The 25,181-nt window shown below is 36.9% G+C and overlaps 1 protein-coding gene across 6 annotated transcripts in view; it reads right to left on the bottom strand.

The window, feature by feature from the left end:
* CSNK1G3 (casein kinase 1 gamma 3) overlaps window positions 1-25,181 on the bottom strand; it is a 117,630-nt gene that overhangs the window by 72,851 nt on the left and 19,598 nt on the right. For 4 of the 6 annotated variants that reach the window (XM_072860397.1, XM_072860396.1, XM_072860398.1 and 1 more), the window contains exons 2-4: window positions 23,800-24,216; window positions 19,828-19,868; window positions 12,844-12,913 (exon numbers count right to left, since the gene is read on the bottom strand). In XM_072860397.1, coding sequence (XP_072716498.1) covers window positions 12,844-12,913; window positions 19,828-19,868; window positions 23,800-23,977 — 289 coding nt within the window. In that variant the 5' untranslated portion in view covers window positions 23,978-24,216. Of the gene's footprint in view, window positions 1-12,843; window positions 12,914-16,207; window positions 16,269-19,827; window positions 19,869-23,799; window positions 24,217-25,181 lie in introns of those variants that run through there. The other 2 variants (XM_072860400.1, XM_072860401.1) reach the window with 2 other exon arrangements.

A 25,181-nucleotide genomic window follows, 5' to 3' on the forward strand; every position in this document is an offset into this window, starting at 1 on the left:
GCAAAATATCTCTATAAAATACAACTTAAATTTCTAAAGCTATCAAGCAAATAAGCAGCTTTTCAATGCTTTTCAGTATCTTGTAATATTAGTTTCCTTTTAGAGCTTCCTCTAAGCCAGTCAAGAAATATACCTACCGATGTGATCTGCGTTACAGAAGATTGCTTAGATCATCTGTTAAATCAGATCCATGCCAGTAAAATACACAAGATTGCATTTGCAGAACAGCCTGTTCCGTATTCAGCTTCCTATAACCCACTGCCTTTTATTTGTAGTTTTAATTTTCATATGTAGCAATTCACTGGACACAAGCAAAATACCCTGAGTAGATCGAAGATTTGCAGTTACAGCCATCTTCCACGGCACATTCATACTGGTACTCTGTCAGGGATGCAGTTCAACAACCTGCCACAAACACAAGTATTCCCTACTAAAGACTACAGAATCTGGCTGTCCTGGTTTTGGCTGGGATAGAGTTAATTTTCTTCCTAGTAACCAGTACAGTGCTGTGTTTTGGACTTTAATATGAGAATAATATTGATAACACAGGGATGTTTTAGCTGTTGCTAAGTAAAGTTTACCCTAGTCAAGGACTTTTCAGCTTCCCCTGCTCTGCCAGGTGCACAAGAAGCTGGGAGGGGGCACAGCCAGGACAGCTGACCCCAACTGCCCAAAGGGCTACTCCAAACCATATGATGTCACGCTCAGTATAGAAACTGAGGGGAGTTCGCCGGGGGGCAGTGACCACTGCTCGGGGACTGGTGGGGCGTCGGTCAGCGGGTGGTGAGCGGTTGTATCACCTGTTTTTTCCTGGGTTTTGTTACCCTCTCACTCTCTTGTTGTTCTCCTTCTCATTACAGGTTTTTTTTATTATTATTACTGTTGTTGTTGTTGTTGTTCCAATTATTAAACTGTTCTTATCTCAACCCACAAGTTTTCTTACTTTTGCTCTTCTGATTCTCTCCCCCATCCCACCAGGGGGGAGGGTGAGCAAGCGGCTGTGGGGTATTTAATTGCTGACTGGGGCTAAACCACAACAGTCCTTTTTGGCACCCAACGGGGGGCACAAAGGGTTTGAGATAATAACAGATTAACCAGAGCATATTAAGGAATTTAGATCTGTTAACAGTTGTGGGCCACGATATTGATTCATCTGTTCTTGATATTGGTTTACCTGATCTGCACCATGCTCATTTTTTTGCTGTACATGCTAAAGATAGGTGTTGGTTTTTGGAGTTTGCTGTGCCCTGCAGTGATTAGTGTTTTGCCTGCAAAATTTGTTATTAAAACAGTGACCTTGGCTTTACTTTGGTATCTAAGTGTCATAGTGAAACCATTACTGTACGTCCGGTACCACCTCATGGAGACAATTAGCAATTATACTTCTTCCTCAGAGGTTTTTTATGGAGGAAATACAGAATGGCACCTTCGTTACTTTCTTCTACAATGTTTACTCCTTCGTTACAATAACTTTTCAGTATCTTGAACATCCTTGGGTAGTTAAGATACATCTGTTGGTATTGCTTGGGAATATTGTTTCGGTTTTGTCTAAGATTAGTAAACAATTTAAGAATATCATCCAGAGATCTGCCCCAAGGCCAGACAGTTATGAGTGGCAGGGTGTGTGGGACGGCATAGGCAAATGCCTAGAATGGTGGGCACCTCCAGTGTTTTGGAACTTCACCCCTGAACAAGCACAGAATCCTGAAAAATTAGTAGAATATTTGGAAAAAGTGTTGTCTCCCTGACAATCCTAAGGAGATACAAATCACTGCAATGTGCTGGGGCCTGGCCCATGCCTACTGAGCCCTGTTCAACACTCTTCAGAACCCTCAAGGATCTGGTGACAAAATGACAGGCACTGTGGCTACTCCAGCCCCCGCTGTGAGAAGCACTGCAGTTCAACCAGGGAACCAACCCATGTCGGTATCAGTCGCCCTATACGACAAGTTGTAGAAACTGCTGAAGGAGAAGGTGAATTGAGCCAATTTGCAGAAGTAAAGGCCATCCAGCTGGCTTTAGACATTGCTGAACAAGAAAAGTGGGCAGTGCTCTATCTCTGTACTGATTCACGGACAGTGGCAAATGCCCTGGGGGGGTGGTTACAGCAATGGAAGCAGAACAATTGGCAGCGCAGAGGCAAACCCATCTGGGCTGCCACATTGTGGCAAAACATTACTGCCCAGGTAGAGAACCTGGTTGTAAAAGTACATCATGTAGATGCTCGTGTACCCAAGAGTCGGACCACTAAGGAACTTTAAAACAACCAGCAGCTGGATCAGGCTGCTAAGATTGAAGTGGCTCAGGTAGATCTGGACTGGCAACATAAGGGTGAATTATTTATAGCTCAGTGGGCCCATGACACCTCAGGCCATCAAGGAAGAGATCCAACAGATAGATGGGCTCGTGAGCAAGGGGTGGACTTAACCATGGACGCTATTGCACAGGTTATCCATGAGTGTGAAACATGCGCTGCAATGAAACAAGCCAAGCAGTTAAAGCCTCTGTGGTATGGAGTGCGATGGCTGAAATATAAATATGGGGAGGCCTGGCAGATCGGTTATATCACACTCCCACAAACCCGCCAAGGCAAGCGCTATGTGCTTACAATGGTGGAAGCAACCACTGGATGGCTGGAAACATATCCTGTGCCCCATGCCACCGCCCGGAACACTATCCTGGGCCTTGAAAAGCAAGTCCTATGGCAACATGGAACCCCAGAAAGAATTGAGTCAGACAACAGGACTCATTTGTGAAACAACCTCATAGACACCTGGGCCAAAGAGCATGGCATCGAGTGGGTATATCACACCCCCTATCATGCACCAGCCTCTGGGAAAATCAAACAATACAATGGGCTGTTAAAGACTACAGAGAGCAATGGGTGGTGGAACATTCATACATTGGGATAAACATTTAGCAAAGGCCACCTGGATAGTCAGCCCCTAGGGGATCTGTCAATCGAGCTGGCCCTGCTCAATCAAAACTTTTATGCACTGTAGAAGGAGATAAAGTCCCTGCAGTGCACATAAAAAAACATGCTGGGGAAGACAGTCTGGGTTATTCCTGCCTCAGGCAAAGGCAAGCCCATTTATGGGACTGCTTTTGCTCAAGGACCTGGATGTACTTGGTGGGTAAGGCAAAAGGATGGGGAAGTCCGCTGTGTACCTCAAGGGAATTTGATTTTGGGTGAGAACAGCCAATGAACTAAATGGTATGATGGTAACTACTATGTAATACTGTATGTCATCACTTCTATGGTTGCTATACACCATATCAACAGTATTTCAGTGAGAATCACACAGATTAATGAAGAATGAACTTTGATGAAACCAAGCAAAGTGCAGCAGTGATGGAACCAGAACTGGCTTCAGCATGCAACAACCCTACACCACACACCATCTCTCCTGCCCTGAAGGACTATTATGACAGATGGAGCCCAAAGTCATGGACTAAATGAACCCAACAGGCATTTTAGAGGGATGGCCTATAGACTAAGGGAATGATATCTGTGTGTATATATCAAAAGACAGGAAAGGTGGTGGTGATTAATTGGAATGTATTGGAAAGGGTAGAACCTGGGCATGACGTAAATGGTATAGAATAAGGGACGGATACTGTCCTGGTTTTGGCTGGGATAGAGTTAATTTTCTTCCTAGTAGCTGGTATAGTGCTGTGTTTTGGATTTTAGTATGAGAATAATATTGATAACACACTGATGTTTTAGTTGTTGCTAAGTAATGTTTACACCAGCCAAGGACTTTCCAGCTTCCCAAGCTCTGCCAGGTGCACAAGAAGCTGGGAGGGGGCACAGCCAAGATGGTTGACCCAAACTGGCCAGAGGGCTATTCCATACCATATGATGTCACGCTCAGTATATAAACTGGGGGGAGTTGGCCAGGGGGCAGCAATCACTGCCTGGCTGGGTGTCGGTCAGCAGGTGGTGAGTGGTTGTATCACTTGTTTTTTTCCCCGGGTTTTGTTCCTCTCTCACTCTCTTGTTGTTCTCCTTCTCATTACAGGTTTTTATTATTATTATTATTATTATTGTTCCAATTATTAAACTGTTCTAATCTCAACCCACAAGTTTTCTTACTTTTGCTCTTCCGATTCTCTCCCCCATCCTACCAGGGGGAGAGTGAGTGAGCGGCTGTGCGGTACTTAATTGCCGTCTGGGGCTAAACCACAACACTGGCCTGAGTCCTCTGAAAGTAAGCAATTACAAAATCCAGGATAGTGCCAGACGTGGTTTTTGACTTGAACCAAAGCAGCGTATGCAAAACCATGCATACACAAAATCAAAGTAGCATATACAGAACGTCATACAGTCTCGGGAAATGTAGCACTTTATGGCTACTGAAACTATGATCATCCAGGCACTGGAAAACTCTAAACATGGAATGAGACACTGCATAAGCAATATGACTTCAGCAGTGCTAAAATGCCACGTTGGAGGCATGCACCACAACACTTAGACTACATTTCTTATTTACAAATATAAGAATATGTTTGCAAATATAAGAAATAGTAATATATCCATAAGATTTTTTCCATTAAAATAGATTTAATATAACTAGTTATTTACATTACTAAAACAGAATTAGACATGCATTTTTATTGTAAGCCCTATTAAATCGAATATGCATTTATCTAACATTCACAGTGTTCTGTGAACCGTACCATCAAGCCTCCTTCACAATTATAGCTATTATATTTTATACAAAATAACACTGATTAATCTCTGAAATCTGTGTGTGATGTCATATTCCAAGATTAATACAAGTTTTTGTATACTGCCAGGCTTCTTATGGTCAGCAATTATTGTTTCTCAGAAACATCAACATGTGCACCTATAAGTTACATTTAAATTTATGCAGCTGTCATTCTTACCAGATCTCTTGCACTTACTCTAGGGGAAAAAAAATATTATATTTAAATAATTTATTAATATAAAGACAATTCTGTACATATCCTTAAGCCAAATGCTAGAAAGGACTGGCATAAAATAAGAAAAAACTGCCAGCAACACTTCTTATAGGTTTTTTTGGACTATAATTACTAATTTATTTTTTAAAGTATCATCATCATTCATTCACTTAAACTAAGTATTAATATATTCACATGAATAATTGAGCAGCTCAACCTTCCTGTTAAAGTGTATCAGCAGCAACAGAACTCAAAACTGAGTCAGCTTTTTCCACAAACAACTCACAACAAAACCACAGCAGTCATCAGTACACAGATCAACAGTACATATGAACAGATACCTCTTCAGTCAAGAGATTCATTATTTGATTCAGTTTAAGTGCTTTTAACAAATTTTTAAATTAAGCACAAAGCATGATTTTCTAAGTTCACCTACCCTGTATTTTTACTATTTAATAGAGATTAAAAAACACTTTAACTGCTTATTGTTTATTCTCCTGCATAATAACCCCAGTCAAAAGTAGAACAAAAGTAATAAAGTAAGACAGCATTACTAAAAAAAAAAAGAAAAAAACAAAATCAGTTTTCAGTTTAAGAGCAAGGTCTCAGCTACCTACCTAAAGGTACAGCTTAAAGCAATGTTCATGTGAAGTTACTAAAAAAATTCACTTTGCATTTATACTGAATGACTGTGAGCAAGATATATGGACAGGTTATGAAGTGAGACAACTCAAAGATACACACACAAGAACTCATAAAACATTATTTACATATGTAAAACTGAAGACTACCCTGAACTGAGTTACTTGCTAACTCTGTAGTTAACAGCTAGGCATTTTGTCTTCAGCTTTCATTGTTACTGACTGTTAGAAACATAATGCACGCGTTTTAGAAATGAAATTATATTCTAAAACCTGAAGCTCCAGTAAATTATTACTGCTTTAAGTACTGGGAACATTCAATTAATTAATATGTTTGCACATATATTGCATTAGAGTACTGTTGTAAAAATATTTTCAAACTCACTTCAAACCCTGGTAACTTCATAATTTTCATCCTATAACAACAGCAAGTGCAGGATGCCAATTCTAAAATATTTTGAAATATATAGAACAAGATAAGTTATTTTAGATGGTTTCTACAAGATCCATGAACAAAAGTGATCACTTGTCACAATAATCTAGCTACAATTTACCTCTAGCACTACAATCAAGCAGACTTGTTATTGAAATACTTCCTCATGATATGGTAGAATATCAGTTTAGTAAATAAGTCACAATCTAAGAATTGAGAAAGCAATTAAGAAATCATTATAAAGCGACGATAATTTTGTCTTGGGAAGAGTTATCGCTAAGCACAGATGCTGATACACTGTGATGAAACCATACTGTGCTGCATTTTCTTCCGCAGACTGAAGTGGAACGCAGGGTGGCTATGGCCCAGGGGATGAGCTAGAGGTGATCTCAACAGCAATCTGAAATCCCATTGTCTTCTCCCATATAATAGTAGTATTTTTAGTGGTTCACCATGAAAGATTTAAAAAAAAAAAATCACCTATCAATATCTTAATTACAGAAGATAGCCTCCCTTTCAGTGCTAATATCTGCCTCATGCATTCTATATCCTGAATAGAGTTAGATAAAAAAATTGAAAAGGTATCATTGAACACTCAAATCTCAAACACACTCAAGCTGGTCTGAACTGAAATTAGACTAAAAATCACATTTTCTTTTGTTACCATCAGTATTTTTGTCTTTACCTACAGGAAAAAGCACTGAACACTGAAGTACTGAACTTCATTCTTAGCCTTCAGCCCATCAAAAACACAGCCACATCAAAATCTGGACGAAGGGATCGAGTGCACCCTCAGTCACTTTGCAGGTGACACCAAGTTGTGCAGGAGTGTTGATCTGCTTGAGGGTAGGAAGGCTCTACAGAGGGACCTGGACAGGCTGGATCAATGGGCCAAGGCCAATTGTATGGGATTCAACAAGGCTAAGTGCAAGGTCCTGCACTTGGGCCACAGCAACCCCATGCAATGCTACAGGCTTGGGGAAGAGTGGCTGGAAAGCTGTCGGGCAGAAAAGGACCTGGGAGTGTTGGTTGACAGCCGCCTAAATATGAGCCAGCAGTGTGCCCAGGTGGCCAAGAAAGCCAATGGCATCCTGCCTTGTATCAAAAATAGCGTGGCCAGTAGGAGTAGGGAAGTGATCGTGCCCCTGTACTCAGCACTGGTGAGGCCACACCTTGAATACTGTGTTCAGTGTTGGGCCCCTCACTACAAGAGAGACATTGAGCTGCTGGAGCGTGTCCAAAGAAGGGCAAAGAAGGTGGTGAAGGGTCTAGAGCACAAGTCTGATGAGGAGCAGCTGAGGGAACTGGGGTTGTTTAGCCTGGAGAAAAGGAGGCTGAGGGGAGACCTTCTTGCTCTCTACAACTACCTGAAAGGAGGTTGTAGAGAGGTGGGGGTTGGTCTCTTCTCCCAGGTAACAAGCCATAGGACAAGAGGAAATGGCCTCAAGTTGCACCAGGGGAGGTTTAGACCGGATATTAGGAAATTTTACTTCACTGAAAGGGTTGTCAAGCATTGGAACAGGCTGCCCAGGGAAGTGGTTGAGTCGCCATCCCTGGAAGTATTTATATGACATTTGGATGAGGTGCTTAGGGACATGGTTTAGTGGTGGTCTTGGTAGTGTTAGGTTTACAGTTGGACTTGATGATCTTAAAGGTCTTTTCCAAACTATATGATTCATGATTCTGTAATACTGAGCATCTGCCTTCTCTGAAATGTTAAGACAGCAGTTTCAGAAGTAGGATAATCCATAGCTGAACAGATCTTTGTCTCTTTCAAAAAGGACCTCAAATGAAAAACTAAAATCTAGCAACCAGGGGTATCCATTGTTATAGACAGGTGCTACAGTAACAGTCTGCTCTTAGTAAAACAGCAGCATTGCAGACACAAGCTCTACTAATGCAGGTTAAGCAGCAGGAGCTGCCTGCCATTCTTTTGTTCCACTTGTCGGATGGGTAAGTACAAGAAAGTCCTCACTGACTTGTAAAGACTCCCAGCCATTATGATTAATGACCCACAGATTTATTAAGAGATGTTAGAAAAACCAGACAATAAAAAGTTGAATAGTTTTTACGCTCTTCACATAACAATACACAACTTCTTTAATATGTACACAGACTCCTTATTGCAAAAGGGAACTGAACCATACTGTAAATACCTACCTATCAAAGAAACAAAGCATTTTAAAAGTTTTCACCAATAAGGTTTTTAAATTGAAGAAATCCCACATTACAAAGACTCTCAGCTTTACTGCTCACTACTCAAATTGAGCCAGCAGTTACCGATCCCCCCCCCCCCGCCCCAGTCCCTCCTAGTAGGAAAGGACACTGAATTTAGGTGCAGTTAAATTATGGGCATTGGACATGAAACACATCTACAGCTCATCTTACCATGAGGAGGAAGACTGATAGCGTAAAAGATTAATACAAAAATCAATAAAAAAATATAAAACTGTTTTCTATTCATTCCAAAAGTCTTAGTGTAATTCCAGGTAAGAATTCAGCTATAGTTTTACTTGTGGTACTGTACTTATGATAATGTATCAGTTTTTCTGATCATTCATACTTAGATATTAAGAAAAAATACTTTTAACTAAAATTTTATTAAAGAATCCATCTGTAGGTTGCTCATTCAGTTGACTAGAAATTTCTGCATACTAACGGATTTCAAACTTCATGAAGAGAGCATGCTCACAGTTACTAAATGACAAAATTTTGGCAGAAAAGAGGCAGTAATTTTCATGAAAATGTCTATTGGTATATAAAACTTAAATGAAAGCTAAATAATGATGTGTCCAAAATAAGCCACATCTTTAAACTACTTGAAGAACTATTTTTAATAAGTTTTAGATCCACTGCCCAAATAATTAAAAATGTTTCAAAAAAAAGCCCAAAAGTACATAAAATATTTCCTGTTTGAGAAAGATTCTTCACAATTTTTTCCTGACAAACACCTACATGCTACTGCACATTCACAGGCATGTTCAGTAAAAAGCATATCTGAGAGCAAAGTTACAGATTATAAGACTTTATGAGCAGACTCTCTCCAAGAGAACACAGTTTTAAAATGTTAATGCTTTTTCATTCAAGTCAAAAGTACTTTTTATTAAATACAAAGAATTAATACTCTCAGTTCAAAAGTCTTGTGTATAAAAACTGCACATCTATGATATTTCACATCTATTTTTTCCTTGTTCTTTCAGGGAGGAGAACTATAAAAGATCCCCCAAATTTTCTTCACTCAAACATATCTTCCATCTTCATGGCATTCAAGAAGCAGAATAGCAAAACTCTTATCACAGAAATAAATAATGAAAAAATCTAAGTCACAAGGTCATTAGAAAAGAAAGAAAAAGGGAAATTATAAGAATAAGTAGCCTTGTAGTAGACAAATACTGGCTGGAGATAAGAGAACACCAAGAAAACATGCAATTTCAAAATGCTACCCCTTCCATCAAGGGTGCTCACAAGATCAGAGGAAGCACTAAGATGATCTGATAAAAAGGGTTAGAAGGTAAGATAATCTGTTGCCCAATAACATTTTCTTTACTTGCTTTCAGGAAGACATTTCAGGAAAACAGACTCATTTTCTTCCAAAAGTATTCATTCACATCTTAATGCCTCTCCCTCCCCACCATGCCACCCCCAAATAAACTGGGATTTCACAGGGACTACAGGTATTTTATCCCTTAAACTTCAGGTTATTTCACCCTAAGCATGAGTCTGTTTGTAGCATAACCTGTGGAATTAATTGTTCTTATTTGTGAAAAATGAAGTTTTGATTATAGGAAATAATGGCTCTGCTTAAAAAATTTGGAAAGAAAGGGAATATTGTTCCCTTTTCACCAGTTGCTTCTGAAACCATTTTTTTAGTAGTCACTTGCTATTAATACACATGTATGCATGTATACATGAGGAGAACAAGTGAAAAGACTATTTAATAGAATTAAATGCAAAATAAGCAGTCCACACTCAGGTATAAATCTATCAGCCAAATTACAAGAAGTTTTGTGTGAATAAACAAAAACAGCTAATGAAAAGACTACTTCATCATGATTTAGAAAGCCTACAAATGTGGATTTTTAGAAGCTTAGAAGCCAGAAGGCTCCAGACAACTGAACTGCTAGTACAGTGAGTAATTACTTATCACAGAAGCCTCCTATCTGCTCACAATTACTATACTTCAAATTTATTCCAGCAATAACAGCTATTTTTATACCTCCTACAACGGACTCTTCTGCCACTTGCACAATGAAGTTACACTTCCTTCAATTTACTCTCTCTGACAAAAGTACAACCACTGCCCATAAAGCAACACTATCTATATGGATAGATCTGGCATAAGATTTTTACTATCTCCTGTTCTGTGTAGGAAGGATTAGCTGCTTCCTGAATTTATCACTTGGTCCATCAACTTTCCACCAGTAGGCTTTCTAATTGTTCGTGTGACAAATTTTCTTAAATCTACACTTAATAGTAAACATGTATGTCACAAAAAAAATCAGTAAAACCAATTGCCTCAGATTACAGGAGGACAGAAATTAGATAATTCTGCAACTTTTTTTCTAAAAGAATCTTAGGCTGCATAACTTCCTGGGCTTCAGGGCCCAACTCCTGCAAAGATGGGAAAAGGGAGAGTGCTGCAGAAAGACAAGGAATCAGCAATTTTTTTTTACTTCTCTCTAAGAAGATAGGAGCATGAATATTATTTTCTTCATGGTGAGTCTTTCCCACAAAACTTATTAAAATGAGTCTCAAGTAGGGTGCCTGAGAAAGTCAGACGACTTAAAAGGGAGCTTACAGGGTTCTACGCCTGCTGGGGGAGGCTTTCACTTTGGAATAAAAGCAGGTTACCTCAAAAACAGAGGAGGTATATAACAAGGTTTTTCATAAATACTGAAGATGGCTAGTAACTCATCAGCTTTATCTTCTTGTTCTCATCTCAAAGGTCTCCCCATCTTCACACAAAGAATCTGAGATCATTCTCCCTTACAGTACTTCAATAAGGCAACAGAGAAAGCAATGAAGTTGTTACAACCAACAAGAAGGGTTACAAAGATTGAATGATATCTGAAGTAAAGCAGACTAACTTTGACTTGTCTAGATTCTTACATTAAACACAGTCCCCCAATCTTATTCAGTAAACAAAAAGGTAAACAAAGTCACATTTGCTAAGACATTTTTTCTGAGAAATATTCGCATAAGGGTTTCTACCTCTGAGAAGCATTGCCTATTTTCTGCAGCTGAACTAGTAATTACAGCTTTATTCTTACCTCCACTATGCAGCTCCTTTGCAATTTTAGGTAGTTACACCTTGGTTTTCACAGCTGGGTACTGTCCTTAACTTGTGGGTTGCCATATCTCATTAGTTAAGCAATTAAGATCTCTGCTTTCCACTTAGCTATTTCACAATGTTTGTCTAGTGTACACTGACAATTTACAACTAGTTACAAAAAACAGACATTATACCCTGATGACTTTCTCCAATCAGCAAGCATATGAGACTCAACATTTTGACTAGACATTCTACAACTTTTCCATCTCTGAACAGGAAAGAACTCTTGCAAAGAGGTATCTCTAAAGATTCCTGGTTGCAGAGCATTCATACCACTGCATCGAAAAAAGTTCTGTATGAATTGAAAGTATTGGAAAGTGTGTTTCCCTAGAGAGAGCCTTCTAAGAAGAGCACAAAATTTTGAAAGCTACCTAACTAGAGAAACACTATCCAGTCTGTGCATCAATGAACACATGATCCTGATTTTTTGAAAGTAGTATTTAAAAGTATTAAAATTCATCATAACACATACATTCAATGCAACAAAATGAAAGTCATATGGGCATGTTCATTTTGTATTCCCCGACTTCGAGATGGCTTTTCAGCTTAAATAAATAGTATTTTATTGTAGTTTAAGGATAACTAAAATCACCATTACAAAATCCAAGTTGCCTTTGATAGAAAAAAAAAATGACCGTGCATGTGGAAAACAACTATTAGTAGTCCGTTTTATACAATAAACTTCTACATTAGTAAAAAAATGGAAAAAGTAACTAACCACATGACCTATGAAAAACTATCCTAGGAATTAAAGGAATATTTTCAAGGAAAAGGTGTCGTAAGTTTTTTTCCTAGGGTGTAACTGATTTAGGGAAGATTTGTACTCACTTTCTTAATTTAAGAAGTTTCACATCTTGCTAACTGACTATATATAGTTTTGTGAAAGGCACAAAAATGTGAGAAGTTTTAGGTATTGCTCACCTATAAAAGCAAAAGAGGAGGACTCATAAGAGGGGACCATCATAAGAGTATTTCTGGATGTAAAAGCACCAAGGGGAGCAAAACAAGAAATTCAAATCTTAAACTGCATTTAAACTTTTTAAAAAGTATTTAAGAGGCTTAAAACTAATAAGAAGCAATATATGCTGTATCAATGGAAGTAAAGTAAGACTGAGACTGAAGCTATTTAAGTATCATAGCAACTTTAAATAAAAATACGTGATTAGTAGATTAGCAGTTTGGTCGTTTATAGTGTTTATTCAAAGAGAATGCACTGGGAATACTCTAAGACTGCTTTGTTTAAGGTATACCCATTGTACACAAATTCTGTGATATTTAAGACTTATTAAATAGTCTTAGGATTTCATAGACACAGTTTAAAGAGTAGAACAAAAAACTCTTACAATACTAGAAAAAAATATATATTAATCCACTGACTCATGGAGCTTTTTTCCTGCTTTAAGTAACTAGGGACACTTTATTAAGTAGATTTATACTCCTAAATCAGAAAACTTCTGTGAAAAATTGATCCTGGATTACATCACAGTAAAATGCATGACACTGCTTTTTACCTCCAGATCCTAGCTGCTTGTAGAATCTGTATTCCAAATGTAGCTGTGGTGCTCTCGACTTCATTGGCTCCTGATTTAAAAACAAAAACAACATTTAAAACAAAGCCTCTCTGCCAAAGCCTAAAAACTAATACACTAACCTACTACCAGCCAAATTAACCCTACTGCTTCCAAGCCACATGGAAAGTTTGAATGTTTCTTCCAAAATGACTAGTAGTTAAGAAATTAAGAAATCTAAACCTCAGTCAGGTAAGACTAGAGCATATAGGGATATTTTCATCTTGTATTGCTCCATGGGACTGGGGTCCAACACGCAAACCCAATCACAGACCCACAATGGAATGGCTAAAAAATAATTTGTTTCTCCAAAGCATGTGGGTGGTATGTCTTGCAGCTCTCAAAAGGTGGCACTAATATGCAACTTAACAGATCCAGAAGACTGTTATACACACCTGCTATACATCTATCATGTATCTTTATAAAAAAAAGTTTTATCCTAGGATCTTGACAAAGAAATACCAAATCCTTCCACCAAACAGTAACACCTTAGCAGAATTTAAGTAGCACCATTCTAAACTATAAATTTGAAACAAAAAAAAAAAGCACCAGAATAGCTTTGTAGTTTAAATCTTTCTTTTCTCAACATAATTTACGTAAGTTAATGAAATCTTAGTTCTGTATTCTACATACTAATGTGGCAAGGTCTCAAAGTGACATAAGATCAAGCACAGGAACACACAAGCAGCCTAAATAAAACCCCTAACTTTTTCAGTATTTCCCTTCGCAAATTAAACGTACTTTATCATAAGATTCTTAAAGTAATGTCCTAGAGCATCTTTTAGAAGTTATGCCCAGTTTCTTGTGATCTGTAACATCTTCCAATGCATCAGTGATAATTTGGACATTAACTGTGCATTATTCCTACACAGACTGCTCCTACTAGCATTGCAGCATGCAATTAGTAGCATGGTTAACATCTATCAGCAAGAACTGATACTGCTGGATGACAGTTTTCAGGAAAAGTTTGGGCAAGATGCTGATCTCTTTCCTCACACCATCTTCTCCAGAAGCTAACAGTTTATTAACTTGTGTTGTTTCCCAGTGGCACATCCAGGCCATAGAAACCATGAGCCAATGTGCAATCATGAGAAACTTAGTCCTCTTCCTCAACCCATCTCCCTCCAACACTCAGATGTTTCAAATTGCTGCTACTGCTACAGCCAAAGCCCCTGTCAACGTACATTTATGCATTTGATTTTGCCAGGATGCCAAAGGTTGAGGACCAAAAGTAAAAAGGGGCCAATGTAACAGTTTCTACAAAAAAATAAATTTAATATATGCTTTTTATGCTCCAGAGCGTTCATCCTAGGTGAACATTGGAATTCTTTGCAAAAAGAAGTGAGCAAGAACTTTCTAAAACAAAAAGGTGTTGATCCTTCACAAAATGAATCACTAAGCAAGACTAACTGGGCCACTGAAAGGTCCTACTTACAGTTTAGGAGGAGAACACGTGAAATTTATTGTCGAATATTAAAAGATATATCCCTTAACAAAACACTTTACTATAAATGTGGGCCTAAGCAAATCAGTGCAACTATCAACCTTTGGTACTCAGCTTTCAGAGGCATAAGTAAATCTACTATGAAGCATGTTACTGAAACATTTTAACCTTTTACAAAACCACACAAATTTAGCTACCAGTTTGCCTGCAGTAGTATTACACAAGTCTGTTAGTTACAAAATATACCACTCCCTTCATAGTCTCTAATTAAAGCTTGTAATTCTGCCTCAGAGGAAAACATTTTTGTCCATAAAATTCTGCGTGTTTGCTGACTATACTAAGACAAGACACTGTCTTATTGGCAGTTTGATTTTGTTCAGTCATACAGTTTTGTCTTAATTGATAGTGTATTAACAACTTAATCACCACTCAGTGTTATAAGATGCTCCCACAATAAGTTTGAAAAATAGCTTGTATGTATTAAATTTACATAAATAGACAAAAAAATTATCCTAAGGAAAAGAAACAGCTTCCAGTTTTTGACATACACATCTACACTTTTTCAAATGAATGCTACTTGTTCCAGTCATCAGCAGGAAACTGGTCTGATAAGCCTCCAGAAGGCAGATGTTCTCAAACACTCAAACAAGTCTACTTGACAACTGCACACCAGCCAAAGACTGAAGTTAAACCCTGTTTAGCAGAGACACAATTAAATACTTTTACTCCCTCCAGTAATGGTGAAAAAAATGTGGTAATATGTACTTGTAGTCCATTTATTGGCTGACAGTCTTCTGAATTGCCTTATTTTTGTAAGGAGGCTTAGGTATCTTCCTGACTGTCCAGCAGCTCCAAACATACAAAGGAAATATAATCTTTTATTCAACAAAACTCATGAGAGGACAAGCACAATAAGCTCTTCACATAAAATTTGTTTTGTTCCTACACATCCCACTTTGTAGTATGCAGCGAACTACTGATAAATGAGAAAAGATAGATAGATAAGGATAAATCAAGACAAAGGTATGTTAAATTTAATTTTCCACCATAATGTAAGAGTGAAGAATACACCACTGTAACTACATTTTTATGAATAAGTCTAAAAAGCATATTCAAGAATAAAAAAGTGGCAAATCATGGTTCTTTCTGTTTTCATCAGTATTTCAGTACATTTCAGCATCTAAAAATAAGCTTGGGAACACATAACTGTTTAAACATCATGTTAATCCCAGAGGACTTTGAAGCCAACTTCTCCTTTTACCAAAATAAATTAGTGTATTTTGTTTACTTAAAAAAGATCAGGTCTTCACTGAAGTATCTTGAAAGACCTGTTCCAGGATTTCTGCAATGTTCTGTAAACAACCTTCACTACACTGCTTTGACATTCAAGTCTTAATTATTTCAAAGCTTCTATATTAAAACCTAGATAGCTTCTTTTCCCTGCAAGAGAGCATTTCTCTCCCTCAATGAGGGACAAGGGGTCTTGCTGCCATCAAAGAATTAATGTGCAGTTTACTAAGCACCAGTTACCTGAGAAGCAGAAACAGCTCCTTAGTTCATCTGAAAGGTTCTTTTGAGCCAAGATTTTTTCCCTCCTTTTTTCTTTTGTGCTTATACATTCAAACAAAAGGATAAAGACACCTGAAATGTGAAATCTGTTTGAAGTTCATAATTGGGGTTTTTTTGCAATTATTCTTCTGCCAAATACACGGAATAAACTAGTATACAATTGTCAAGATACGCCACTTCCCTTCTAATGTGCTTTGAGAAAATGGACAGTTTAGCTTACTCTAACCATAATGGTAGAAATTTTCAAGAACTCTCATGTTAATTCAAAGCATAATATAAACATTCCGCTATTACCTACTTTCATTGTTTCCGTAATCCAGTGAGAACCCCTACTCCGTACATCTTCTGTCTCTGCTTCATATTTTCTTAAGCAACAGCAAATAAAAGCTATTTTCAGTAAAGAATTCTTTAAGAGGTAGGGCTCTTGTTACAGGAAAAGATCAGTCTATTAAACAGAGTTGCACTTGATTTGGATTTACTACAGCCTTCTAGAGAGGTTCTGAAATGGTATCATTCTAGACTGCAGTAATTCTTTGAAAACAAAAAAGGAAGAAAAAAACATTCCAGCCTTGGAACCAACCACAATCTTCTTCCCACACACAACCCACCTACAATTTTAAAGATTAAAATCTTAACAGTTGAATGATTAATGAATCAATGAATTAAAGATTACAGATTAAAAGCAGCAGTGACTACCTCATAACTTGTTATCTTTCACACAAAGACAGAATGAAAAATTGACTTATTTCCAGAAGCAGCTCAAGCAGAAATTCCTTTAGTTGGTATTTGGTTAGGGGTTAAGCATCCTGCAGAGGAGATAAGTTTGGGCAATGGATAAATTCGTCAAAGGGAAAGGGAAGAAGAATGAAGGAGAGGGAAGAAGAATGAAGGAGAGGGAAGAAGAATGAAGGAGAGGGAAGAAGAATGAAGGAGAGGGAAGAAGAATGAAGGAGAGGGAAGAAGAATGAAGGAGAGGGAAGAAGAATGAAGGAGAGGGAAGAAGAATGAAGGAGAGGGAAGAAGAATGAATAGGGAATAGGAGATTTAAGCAAAGTAGACAGTCATGTAATAAAAGTAGTAAATCTAACAATAAATTAAGAGGTGAGCAGGAAAGGTACAGTTCCTCTATACCAAATGGTTATTGCTGAAGAACTACCTGATCACAAGATACCAATGTGTATACTAACAGACCAGCAGAAACATACAAACACCACTAGACAGTGCACAACTGATAAAGCTCAGTTCTTAAGAGTCTCATTCTAGTTCTTAAAAAAGTCCATTCTACCTTTCCAACTTCAGTATCTGCCCAACCAGAACAGGCCATAATGAAAGAAGCCAGATTAAGAGTAAGATCCTGGAACTGTAGCTGTTTTACCAGAATAAATATGCATTTACATATAAACTTTATACATTAAAATGCATACATTGTATGACCCTCAGGCCTTATACAGAAAAATTCAATGTTCAAGCTATTTTGTTACACAAGTAAGTCCTGAAGTTGCCATAAGCATCATAAACAGGAACATACTTGTATGATTTTGTCCACAAGGGAAATATTAATTCAACACAATAAAAAGTTTAAGTCAAAACAGTAGTTATAAAATCCATTTCCTTTTAACATCAGAAGCACTCCTGCAAGCTGCTGTATAAATGCAGCCATTATAACTCATGCTCTCGAGAGAAACCCACACAATCCTGCTTCACTAGAGTATACGGTTACCATTTATACACAAAACATCTGGCATAGGAAATGTCTTGCTGCTCACAAGAAAACAGTACGTCAGCAATGCAATGCTACCATGAGGAATACAAATACAATTTTAGAATACTGCAGGAGAGATTATTACCACAACTGCACCTGCCAAGGGTTACTGCTCAAACTAGAATACATACATAATTCAAGTAATCCCATTCAGGAGGGCCAAACTTGAACTACAACAGGTGCAAAACAGATAGGAAATTAAGAATGCCTCATTTAGGATAACAAAACAAAGACTGAGCATAGGCCTAATGACTGCTCTCAAAACACAAAGGGAATAAGTGCCAGAGATAGGGAAAAACTGTTAGGCTTACATTTTAAAAGGGAAAGGATGGTGTATCATGAGCAAGTACAGCCTACCTAACTGTTAGAATAAATTCCTGGCACTGTCTCCAATATGAGAACAGCAGCAGCAAAAAAGCAAAATTCAACTAAATCCTACAATTTGATGCAGGTGCTTTTAACAGACTGAACCTTGTGACCCAAATCCCTTCCAATTTGGAAACAAATTCAAAAGAGCTGAAAGATATTAAAAAAAAAACCTGAGAAGCATATTAAAAGAACCCACTAGTTCTACCTGCTAATAAATGTGTTTTTACCTTACAATGATGATGCAAGCTCCAGTATTGATTTTCACTGTGATTTCTTCCATCTGCTGTTTATTGCAGACACTATAGTTTTTCATACCACTAATGTAAGAGGGCAACTCGAAAAGTTAACTACCTATTCAGAGTTCTTTAAGCACTAGTAGTAAATTACAGACACTTTACTACACTGGTTCTGTAGTGACTTCAAGTTATCCAGCAATGACACTTCAAGCTTTTTGCACAGCTGTAAATGAACAGCTGTAAGACTGAGTAATTTGGAAACAAAATAAAAGTTGCCACCGAACAGTATCTTTGAAAGTGAAAATGGGCTGAAAGAGTAGCTGCGTTTATTAATTTACATATATGATTGAAATGGTTTTACCAAAACCCACTGATCAGATTAAAAAGTTCTCATGCTCTACATCATCAAGTAATTAGTGCTTAAAAGAAAAAAATCACTATCTTGCAAACTATTTCCAAATGTCATTTATAGTAAACAACCTTTAATTACAGGAATTCTCAGACCATTTTCAAGTTTTACCAGACATACAGAATAAGTTCAAGATATTTTAAAACAAAATGAATTTAAAGTTGGTATAACGCATACACGATAACCCTCAAAACTACATCCAATGTTGCTCCTTCAAACCACAACTTGGATGTTTTTAAATCTGTAACTACTTCTGAAGTAAATATTTTGCAAGCAAGAATAGCCATACAAATATTTTTCAGGAGTTTATTATATACATATGTAATGCCTTTTAGATTCCCCATCTAAAGCCACGTATTTCTTCTTCCACAGTTTACCTCTCACTTTCTGGAACCAGAAATCCACCACACTATGTCCTACTGCAGCAACAAGAAATTAATGGGAGTCCTAAAATTCCTTCAATAACAAAAAGTAAACAACTGAATTTCATCTTGAAACACTTTGGTTACAAAAACAGTGGTTTACCAAGAGGTTAAAAGTGTCCAGAAGCAAAACATGAAATAAACTGAGTAGTTCTGATGAAAGATTCAGAAAAAGCAGAATAATGTCCTATTAACAAAATATCCAAATCTACCATGTTTCTAAGTGAAGGAAACATTTTACACATCATTGCAAATAAAACATGTCTACCAAAACAGATGTACCAATTCCAATGATTACAGATCAAAACCAGTCTGGGGCAGGAATAAGAGTGTTAAACTACAAGCAGTCTCCAGAATTTCCAGAGCTTCTCTGTAGTCACCTGATGTCAGATTCACATTAAATTTGGTGTTCCTCTACTTGTTGCATAAAAAAGGAATCTACTATGAAGACTGCTGAGTGCATCCTTGAAGCAGCAGTCAATCATCATCGACTTCACAAACAGATTTAGCTCTGAGAATAGTGACAACAATTAACACTGGTTTTATTCAATATGGCCAAAGCATATAATTATGACTATCACTAACTACTTTTATCTAGTCAGTTGAAAACATACAAGACTTAAGGATTTCAATTAAGGAAATCAAACCATTATATATGAAAGGAAAATTCTGATTAGTTTCTCATCCCAAATCCTTAAAAAAAAAAATTAACTTACCAGCTTAATTGCCATATATTCATTTGTGTATAAATTTTTTCCTTGAAAAAAAGAACAAAAACAAAAGTGTGAGACATTGCCCTTCCTGTTCAACTAAAATGCCATTTAAACCTCAAGAAAGTCTTTGAAACATTTTCGATCTAAGGTGCTAGGTGTTCTGGTAGTGACTTAAAAAAATGTGTCTTTATTAGTCTGATACCGTACTTTAAAGACAACTTTGTTCTTGAACAGTCTAAGAAGGGGCAGTTTCACTGAGAGACAGTTTCATCTATTTCACCAAGTTTGCAAAATGTTTATACACTAGAAAAGCTTGAAAATTGGTAAGTTACTATAAGTGGAATGTGATATTCTACATTTTCATATTTATTGCTGAAAAGTATTTAAAATTTATTTTAAAATTATCAGATGGTTTTGGAACACCAGACACTAATTACAGTTAGAATTAAGTAGGACTTAATTCTTAAAGAAAAAAACTCTTAATTTTCTTCCTCAACTCTGTAATTTACTAAGCTTGAAGTTAGGATGAACAGGGCAAGAATATTACTGAGTTAAATGCTTACACCATTTGAAAAATGCATCTGCTGCTTTAAAAATGATTCTATAACTGGATAAGCATATTTCAACAAGCATTACTTCAAATTCTATGCAATGACTAAAATATTAAACAAGCTTTATAGGTGTAAAATTAAAAAATAGCGGATAAAGGAAAAAATAAGTTGTCGCCTCCGACACTTGTTGTTTCTCTACAGTCTTCAGATGAGTTTAGTGTGTATTATTTTTAATGACAATCCTACTTATTTCTTTGTAGTATCATGCAGGTCTGAATTTCCCATGTTTAGGTCAGTTTTGTTAAAGAAATCAAACAGGTAAAAGACATGGATCAAGACAAAAAGGTTCCCTGTGAAGACAGTTACATTACATTACAGATCAAAGACTACGATCTCAGCTCTAATCCTTATTTTTAAAAATAGAGTACTCTTGCAAAGCTGAAAAAAAGATGTATTAAAATCACATGTTTGCTAAGGGATCAACTTTACAAAAAGCAAGTTACTTGAAGTCTGTACAATAATAAACACAGAATCCGTATGGGCAGCACGCCCTAATCTGACCACCAAAAGAATGGATAATTCCAAGACCTACCCAGGGACTAGAGTGGAAATCCAGACATCTTAATTCTTATCTTATGATCATTTGAGTTACATTTTTGACAAAAAGTATACTTTGTTTGAAGTTGTTTCTGTGTCTTTGCATGCTATTACAATCTAGAAAATGTTAAAAGAAACTCTTGCAGGGGCCCTGCTCGTTCAGTCTATAATATATATAAATCAGCTACTAGAGTAGCTAACAAATCCAGTTACAGCTAAGTGACTGGGTATTGGTTTCCAGCAGCCAAATGCGGTAATGACAGGCTTATCATTCTGAAGAAAAAAATCAGAAGGGTCATTGTAACTTTCCACGTGGTGATTCAAGACAATTGTCTCTAAAATATGGAAGATAGCAGATTTGACACCACTGTTGATCTGTCTCTAAGCACAGAACAGGTATTGTGTAATGCATCACACGCAGCAGCAACAAGCTTTCTTTCACCACCCTATCAGTTTATCTTAACTCAGAAGAGCCTTAAGATTAAGGCTCAAAACAATTTAGCCCTTTGCAAGTTAATGGTTGCACATCACAGACACTCATTTGCTACATATGGCAAATTTACCATTTGATCCACAAGCCACTATGGAAGTCTGGCCATTCCTTTCTTCTCAGGTGGAAGAACTACAATGGCTACTGATTTATAACTCAATTTTTATCTCCCAAAGCACAACTTCACTACTCTAACAACTTTATTCCTCCTTTAAGTCTTTAAGATTCAAGCCTAAGACACATGCTCAAAATATGTTCTAGTTTGCAGAAGTACATAGAACAAATTAAGTGCTTGCGTACATCTTTGTAGGAGGGATGCCCACTTTAAATTACTTGCTACTGTAGTAATGTAAATGCAAAAATAACAAATTTAAATCACAATCTGTAATACCAATCTTACCTCCTGCTTTCAGTAACTTACATTTAAAACATCTTACCCCACAAATAACAAGAAATAAGGATTTGAAATATCTACTATATATGTAAAAACAGCAGACGTTAAAAACAGAAAGACTGCACTTGTGCTGGTGGCTGTTGCAGGACAGTACACCACACTTATCTTCCTCCTATTTCTTTTACTTGTTTGTCCTATTTTATTTCAGTACTATCAGACTTGAAGACTTAAGCTACTTTAATATTTTATTTAGAATGAAATAGATTTCACTCTGTATCTGCTGCAAGCGAATGACTTAATCTGATATTGATCTGAAATAGATAATCAACTCTGTACGTTGTGACCACTCCAAGATAACAGACGGGAAAAAATTTAACTTTATTAGTTTACAGTTGCCTTCAGTAGTAAATGTGACATTAATTATACTAGTTTGATTTAGTTCATGAAAAGGTTTAAAAAAAATTATCATTCAAAGCCAGTTTAGGACGAGTTGAAGACAGAGTTTCAGCTTGACTTGTGAACTGCAGAGGCATGTATGTAACACTGTAAAGGTAAAAACATATCCATCTTGCTTAACTATTAATAGGAATAACAAGAGCACCTCTTATTGAGACTACGTTAAATTCAGTATCCTCAATCAGAGCTCCAGCAATGTTATCTTCCATCCCTCTACAGTATTAATATGCTAAACTTGTTTACATTCTGACTCAGACTAGATATAAGACTGCCAGAAAGCACTATATTCTAAACATGCATATATGAACATATTCTAAACATGCATATATGAACATATTCTAAACATGCATATATGAACATATTCTAAACATGCATATATGAACATATTCTAAACATGCATATATGAACATATTCTAAACATGCATATATGAACATATTCTAAACATGCATATATGAACATATTCTATTTTATGCAAGCACTATATTAAAAACCTTATCTGAAGGACAATGAGTAGTAGTTCTACCAGAGGCAGAAGATCAACAGAAACACAACACCTACATAGCCCATCTTACTCTCAAATACCCTACTTTTGAACCCATTCCTCTTTAAACCTTGAAGCAGTGCATTAACTCAAGCCTTCCAGGAATACTGGAATAAATTCTTACCATTAAGTGTCAAGTTATACTTGTTAACACACAGAATTCCCAGATCTTGAAAACTCTGGCTAATAAAGCTGTCATCATGGAAATTTAAGTCCCCAAAACAAAATATATACTCTTCCAAAAGCACACACTCATCATTTAGTGTCTATTTTAATAAATGGTCAAATTTGGGCAGCAAAGCTGGAAATTCAAAATTCCACAGGTCCTTCTCCATCTGTCCCTTCTTCACCGTTTGATTTTCATCCATCTGTTCAGCAGAGAACTAAGTGACTGAATTATCCATCTCCCAGATTCTTTCTACAGATAGATTCTTCCTGCTGATGGAAAGGAAATCAAGGAATCCAAGAGTTTACTGCTATTACAAACACAGTAGTGCCTGCTACACTGCTGCCAAGAGATCTCCAAAACCACAGTACTATAAGCCAGACCTAGAGGAAGAGGATGTGTTTCACATACACTTAGCCTCAAATTTTTCTGAATAAACCACTTCAGGAAGCCAGGAAAGGTATCAAAATACAATAACCATGAAGTAACTTCCAGCATCTCGGAAGGAGACAACTGACTGAATTTAGGATAGCACTGCACAGTTACAAAACATTTTTAGTCCCTGAAAGTCTCCTGCTACAGAGATTCTTAATGTGTGATAGAGCTTGCACTAGCCAGGGTCAAGCCACAAAAGATGTGCAAGGCAAGTTTAACCTGTCTGAAGCTTGAAAGTAGTTTGAAGAGCTGTATGGTGTGTTCATGTAGACATTTTCATGCCTAGACTGCATACAATGGCCTTGAATAATGTAAACTGAAATAAAGAAAAAAAAGGATCTTACCTAACCGTAGTTCTCCAAAATTACCACATCCAATTTTTTTGCCAACTCTGAAGTTAGGTCCAACCATTAACACTCCAGAATTTGAAGAACCAGTTCCACGTGGATTATGGCCTGACCTCCCACTAGGCCGGGCCATTCTTTCATCTGGCTTCTCCTTGTCTTTCTTTCTATCATCCATGTCAAGTTTACGGTACTCCACTTTGATTTCTTCCTCTTTTTAAAAATTAGTATAAGCAAACTCCAATTGTACAATGTGAGAATGAAAACATCACTGATGAAGTGCCCAGCTGGTTACTGTCAGTAAGCAGTCAACAGCAGCGTGTTCATCCCATTCACAAAGCCTTGGTAGTATCTGTAGTAAAAATATATCTCCAGAATCCACACCACCAGTAATATTTACTACTATTTACAGGAATTCTGTTAAAGAAAAACAAAGTTATTCAATACGATAAGATTCTTGTACAAAATTACCTCTCCCTTCAACTAGTCATACAATTAAGTTGTAACTAGTTATATTTGCTTTACAGATCCTCTATGAAAGCACTACTGTAAGGTTAAAGCCTCTAATGCTAGCATGTAATGGCAAGAGATATGGGTGTGACTGAAGTGAGCTAAAAAAAATCTCACGGCTTAATGCAACAGATATTTTAAAAAAAAAAAATCAAACAACTATAAAACTACTTCCTGACTAGGTAGACACACTTAAAATCAACATTCAGACACTCACTGCATCTTATGCCAGCTCTGCAAAGAAAGCATTTTATTTCTTTTTTTTTCCTCCCCCAGTAGTATCTGTTGATCTAAGGAAATGCTCAAGCTGCACAGTTATTGAAGTTATAGAAAGATATTCTAACTTAAAATGATTCCATTATCTTTTCTGAATTATAATTTGAGATGCACAATTTATAAACTCATGGCAAGGACACTTTAGTTCTTTCAGTAACTCCTAGACTCTGAAAACAAAATGTATTTACTTATTCTCCCCTGTGCCATTTAATTACATCATAAATTTGCTTCCCCACTCCCCTTGTCCACCATTTAGCATCATTACCCAGATACTAATTCCAACATGGATTTCAGCAAAAACATAGTGTTAGCTTACCACTGCAATAAAGAATCCCAAGAAAGCATTTTTGTCTCGCCCATAAGAATAGTGGATATTGTTTTCTATTTAACAACAGTGGTTTAAAAAAAACAGAGTTCAGAAGACAGTTGGTACTACACAGCCAAAATTTCAGGGTGAGTTAAGTATCTATTAAAAATTATTTTGCTACATTTGCTTCAATGTTGGGAATACACTGCCGTAAAAGAAAACATCCTCCAAAAAAATAATGTATTTCGTGTGCTACAGCCTGTTTTTAAGATAGTCATCAGGAGCTTAT

Source organism: Ciconia boyciana, chromosome 4 (assembly GCF_034638445.1).
Source record: "Ciconia boyciana chromosome 4, ASM3463844v1, whole genome shotgun sequence".
Lineage (NCBI taxonomy): Eukaryota > Metazoa > Chordata > Aves > Ciconiiformes > Ciconiidae > Ciconia > Ciconia boyciana.